Source organism: Cannabis sativa, chromosome 7 (genome assembly GCF_029168945.1).
Source record: "Cannabis sativa cultivar Pink pepper isolate KNU-18-1 chromosome 7, ASM2916894v1, whole genome shotgun sequence".
NCBI classification, from domain to species: Eukaryota; Viridiplantae; Streptophyta; class Magnoliopsida; order Rosales; family Cannabaceae; genus Cannabis; species Cannabis sativa.
The window spans coordinates 19110303-19113781 of record NC_083607.1 but is presented as its reverse complement, the minus strand read 5'-3'; the positions used below and the strand labels follow the sequence as shown (position 1 = coordinate 19113781).

At 45.2% G+C, this 3479-nt stretch overlaps 1 protein-coding gene across 1 annotated transcript; it reads right to left on the bottom strand.

The window, feature by feature from the left end:
* Positions 1–699: 699 nt before the first annotated feature.
* Positions 700–1608, bottom strand: LOC133029172 (uncharacterized). The gene is made up of 2 exons (XM_061101661.1): positions 1151–1608; positions 700–1080 (listed from the first exon to the last, which is right to left on the bottom strand). Exons 1-2 carry the CDS (start codon positions 1518–1520, stop codon positions 776–778), a joined length of 675 nt encoding a protein of 224 aa, XP_060957644.1. The 5' UTR covers positions 1521–1608; the 3' UTR covers positions 700–775.
* Between the last annotated feature and the right edge of the window lie 1871 nt (positions 1609–3479).

Genomic DNA, 3479 nt, shown 5'->3' with positions numbered 1-3479 from the left:
ATATAAAGGAAATGACTCGTGTTTGTTAAATTTTCAAATTTCGTCAAAGACTTGTAAATATTTCTACTGATTACACCAAGCTGTAATTAAATTCGCATATATATATTAAAAGCGCGAGTACCCGTGTACTGCGAAAATGTTAAAGGATAATTATCCCCGCGAGGATATAAATTTGTCCAAAGTAAAATGCAAATTTGTCTAAGTACAGAGTGCGAGTACCCCCGTACCGCATAAAAACTAAAAAGGTAATTTCAAAAAGCATAACAGTTTAAACATAGAGAAGAGTCAAGCATCTGGAGCAGCAGGAGCAGTTTCATCCGCGACTTTGCTAACGGCCTCGTTCTCGACTTCCTCAGCATCCGCACCCTCAGCCTCCTCAGGAAGATTCCCTCCACCACCTTGGGTTTGAGTGGGCGACATGGCGCGAAAATCCTCGACCATCTCAGCGGCTTCTGCTCCGAGGATAGAGAAGTCGAAGTCTGAGATTTTGGAAAGAGTGGTGTAAATATAATCAGAAACTGCCTGATCATACTGTTTCTTCCCATTCTCCTTCTCGACCTCCAAGTCGCAAGCCATCTCCTCGATCTTTGCCTGAGAGTTTTTAGCCTCGAGCTCAGCATGCTCCTTAGACTTGCAAAGGTCCTCGAGCTCTTTGTCCTTTCTAGCCGCCTCTTGTTTCAGTCTCTTCATGTTCTCCTGGAGCTGAGCATTGTGCCCTTAGCGAGTCAGCCTCCTTAGAACCAGCGGCAACAACTTTCATAAACAGAGTCATCGACTACGACGCCAACTCCACAGAACGCGGAACAAGCTCCTCAGAAGGGATCTTCTCCGCCTTGGATATGAACTCCTCTCCCACGAACTTCTCCTGCATAGCCAGAAAATCGCGGGCTCGGACAGTTGGCTCGATCATGACCTTCTTCCCCTTGTCCTGCGTGGTCTTAGCCAGCTTCTTGGAAGAATCTGCGGCAAGAGTAGCTACAACATCGCTCTTCCTCTTCTGGGCGATAACGGGCGATGTCGTCGCTGTTCCACTCTTCGCCTTGATTTTAAGGACGGGCGCGGACTTCAAAAAAGTCATCTCTGCGAGGATAAATAAAAGATAAGTATAAATAAAATTCAAGGCATCAGTTTATAACATGAGATAAATTACCTGAGGCTGGTCGAGAAGTTTGCTTAGAGAGGTGTTTGTCTATCCGCTCTTGTTGTCTCTCAGACGGTTCTTTGTATACTGGCTCTCTTTGAAGACTTGCGTTCTCTGGAATCAGCTGGTGTTCTCGCAGCTTGGCAGTCGTACACAGTAATCGCCAGTCGCGATCTTGTACCAGAAGGCTGCCGAGGATTTCAGCTGTTTCTCTGTGAGTTGCGTCAAGTGTGGGTCGAGCTGGTCTATCTGCGAGAACAAGAAAGAGTGAATTAGCATAAAAACTCAAAGTAATGCAGAAAATGCCTAAGTTAGAAAAGGCGCGACGTACTAGGTCTGCGATTAAAGTCAATTCTAATCCCAGGGACTTTGAAGACATAAAACCATTTTGATTTCCAGTCTCCCATATTCGACACCATCCCTTCTACTCCATTGATTTCAGAAGTCGCCCATTTGCTAAAGCAGTAGAAACCGATATGAAGGCCTACGCTTTTTATATCGTAGAAATAACTGAACTCTTCTACCGAGGGAGCCCTATGAACGTACTCCATATACATCACGTAAAAGGCTAGGGCAGTGCGATAACTATTTGGAGCTAGTTGGAAGGGTGATACATCGTACCGTTTAAGGATGGCTGCGATGAAGGGATGGAAAGGGACTGATACCCCACATCGAAGAATGGGTATTGAGACTACCACATCCTCTTTGGGAATAATTGCAGGGTTGGTAAAAGGAAGGTGCGCCCTCTGAGTCGGTTTAGGTCGCTGAAACGCAAGACGCAGCAGGTTTAATCTTGTAAAGGTAGTGAAATCTGATTTGGCAACCGTCGAAATCAAATCCTCACACGCGAAGGGCTCGTTCAGCTGGGTGTCATCGACCGAGTCTGTCCCACTCCCTTCTGCCTCTTCTTCATCCTCGCCTGATTCGCGAGCTGGGGCCATCCAGTCATCGTCCATCTCCTCGACCTCGACGTCAGGAGCATGCCTCGAGTGAATAAGGTAGTCGCGGGCCGACACCGTAGACTCGCTGTCTCGAATGTCGATGGTCCCAGGTTCGGCGAGTTCCTGCACCATTCTTTCGATGTCTGCAGAAGACATCGGGCCTAGCTCTATTGGTGCGACCTCCTCTTCTGAAATCAAAGTTGGGAGAAAACTGTCTTCGTCCTGGTCATCTTCGCCATCGAATGCATGGCCTCCCGAGCCGAGCAGTTGGCTATCCGATAGGTCGCTCATCTGAAAGATAGAAGATCTTTTCAGCGTGATGAATGTGTGAAAACAAAAATAAGTGATCTCACCCGCATTAAAACTATAAAATCGCAGTTGCTAGAATGGTCAACATCCTTACGAATGCTGACCACCCCATTTGTATGCGAGTAGAGATGCGAGTAAGTCGCGCATCCTGGGCCAAGTGATATATCTCCAGAAATGGCTGGGAGAAACTCAGTTACTCAAGGGGCATGCGTTCTCAAGCACGACCCTGAAATTAATGAGTTACTCCCACCGTTTCGAGACTACCTATTAGCCAAGGAGTACGCTCATTTGAATATTAACGTATGTCGCAAATGGCTGGGTGTATCACAGTATCTCAAGGGGCATATAACCGCATATATGACCATTAGAATACTGTGACACACCCACCATTTGGAATAGCGATTAATACTCTCGCAATTCGACTCACATCATATAAAATCCTAAAAGATCTAGCCAATAATCAGAAGTAAATAAGTTCTGTCAGTGTGCGAGTATTCAAACTGTTCATCCGAATACCCGCGAGTATTCAAAGTATGAATACGCGCCTATTTAAATATTTCTTATACAGTATGCGGTTATTCTGATTTACAGGTCATTTTTCATAGGAATACCCAGTTTTTACCCAAAAAACGTAACCTCATACATATCCCTTACAAACATACATTCCTAAAAGCCTCAAAATACCAAAACCCAGAAAAAACATTCTTTCTCAAACACAGAAAGAAAAAAGCACAATAGAACTCGAAACTAACCTTTAGTTTTGGCAAGTTTCTCCTGCGGTTGCTCTCGATCACTTCTGAGATTGAGGATACTTTAGAAGAACGGTAGAAATCTGGGCAAAAGTATGAAAACGGTTTTGAAGTCTCTATAAGGGAGGGAAGAAGGAAGTTAAGAAACAAGAGGGAAAAATGGGGGATTTGATTCGTATCAAAGGGTTTAAATACCCATATCCCTCACTAGTTGGGATCACGACACGTGGCAACCGGAATGCCTAAGGTCGCCCAATCCAACGGCCAACGAAGGCCACGCCTACACGAAAACCGAGGAGTTTTTATGACGTGGCACCATAAATGCAATAAAAGGTAATA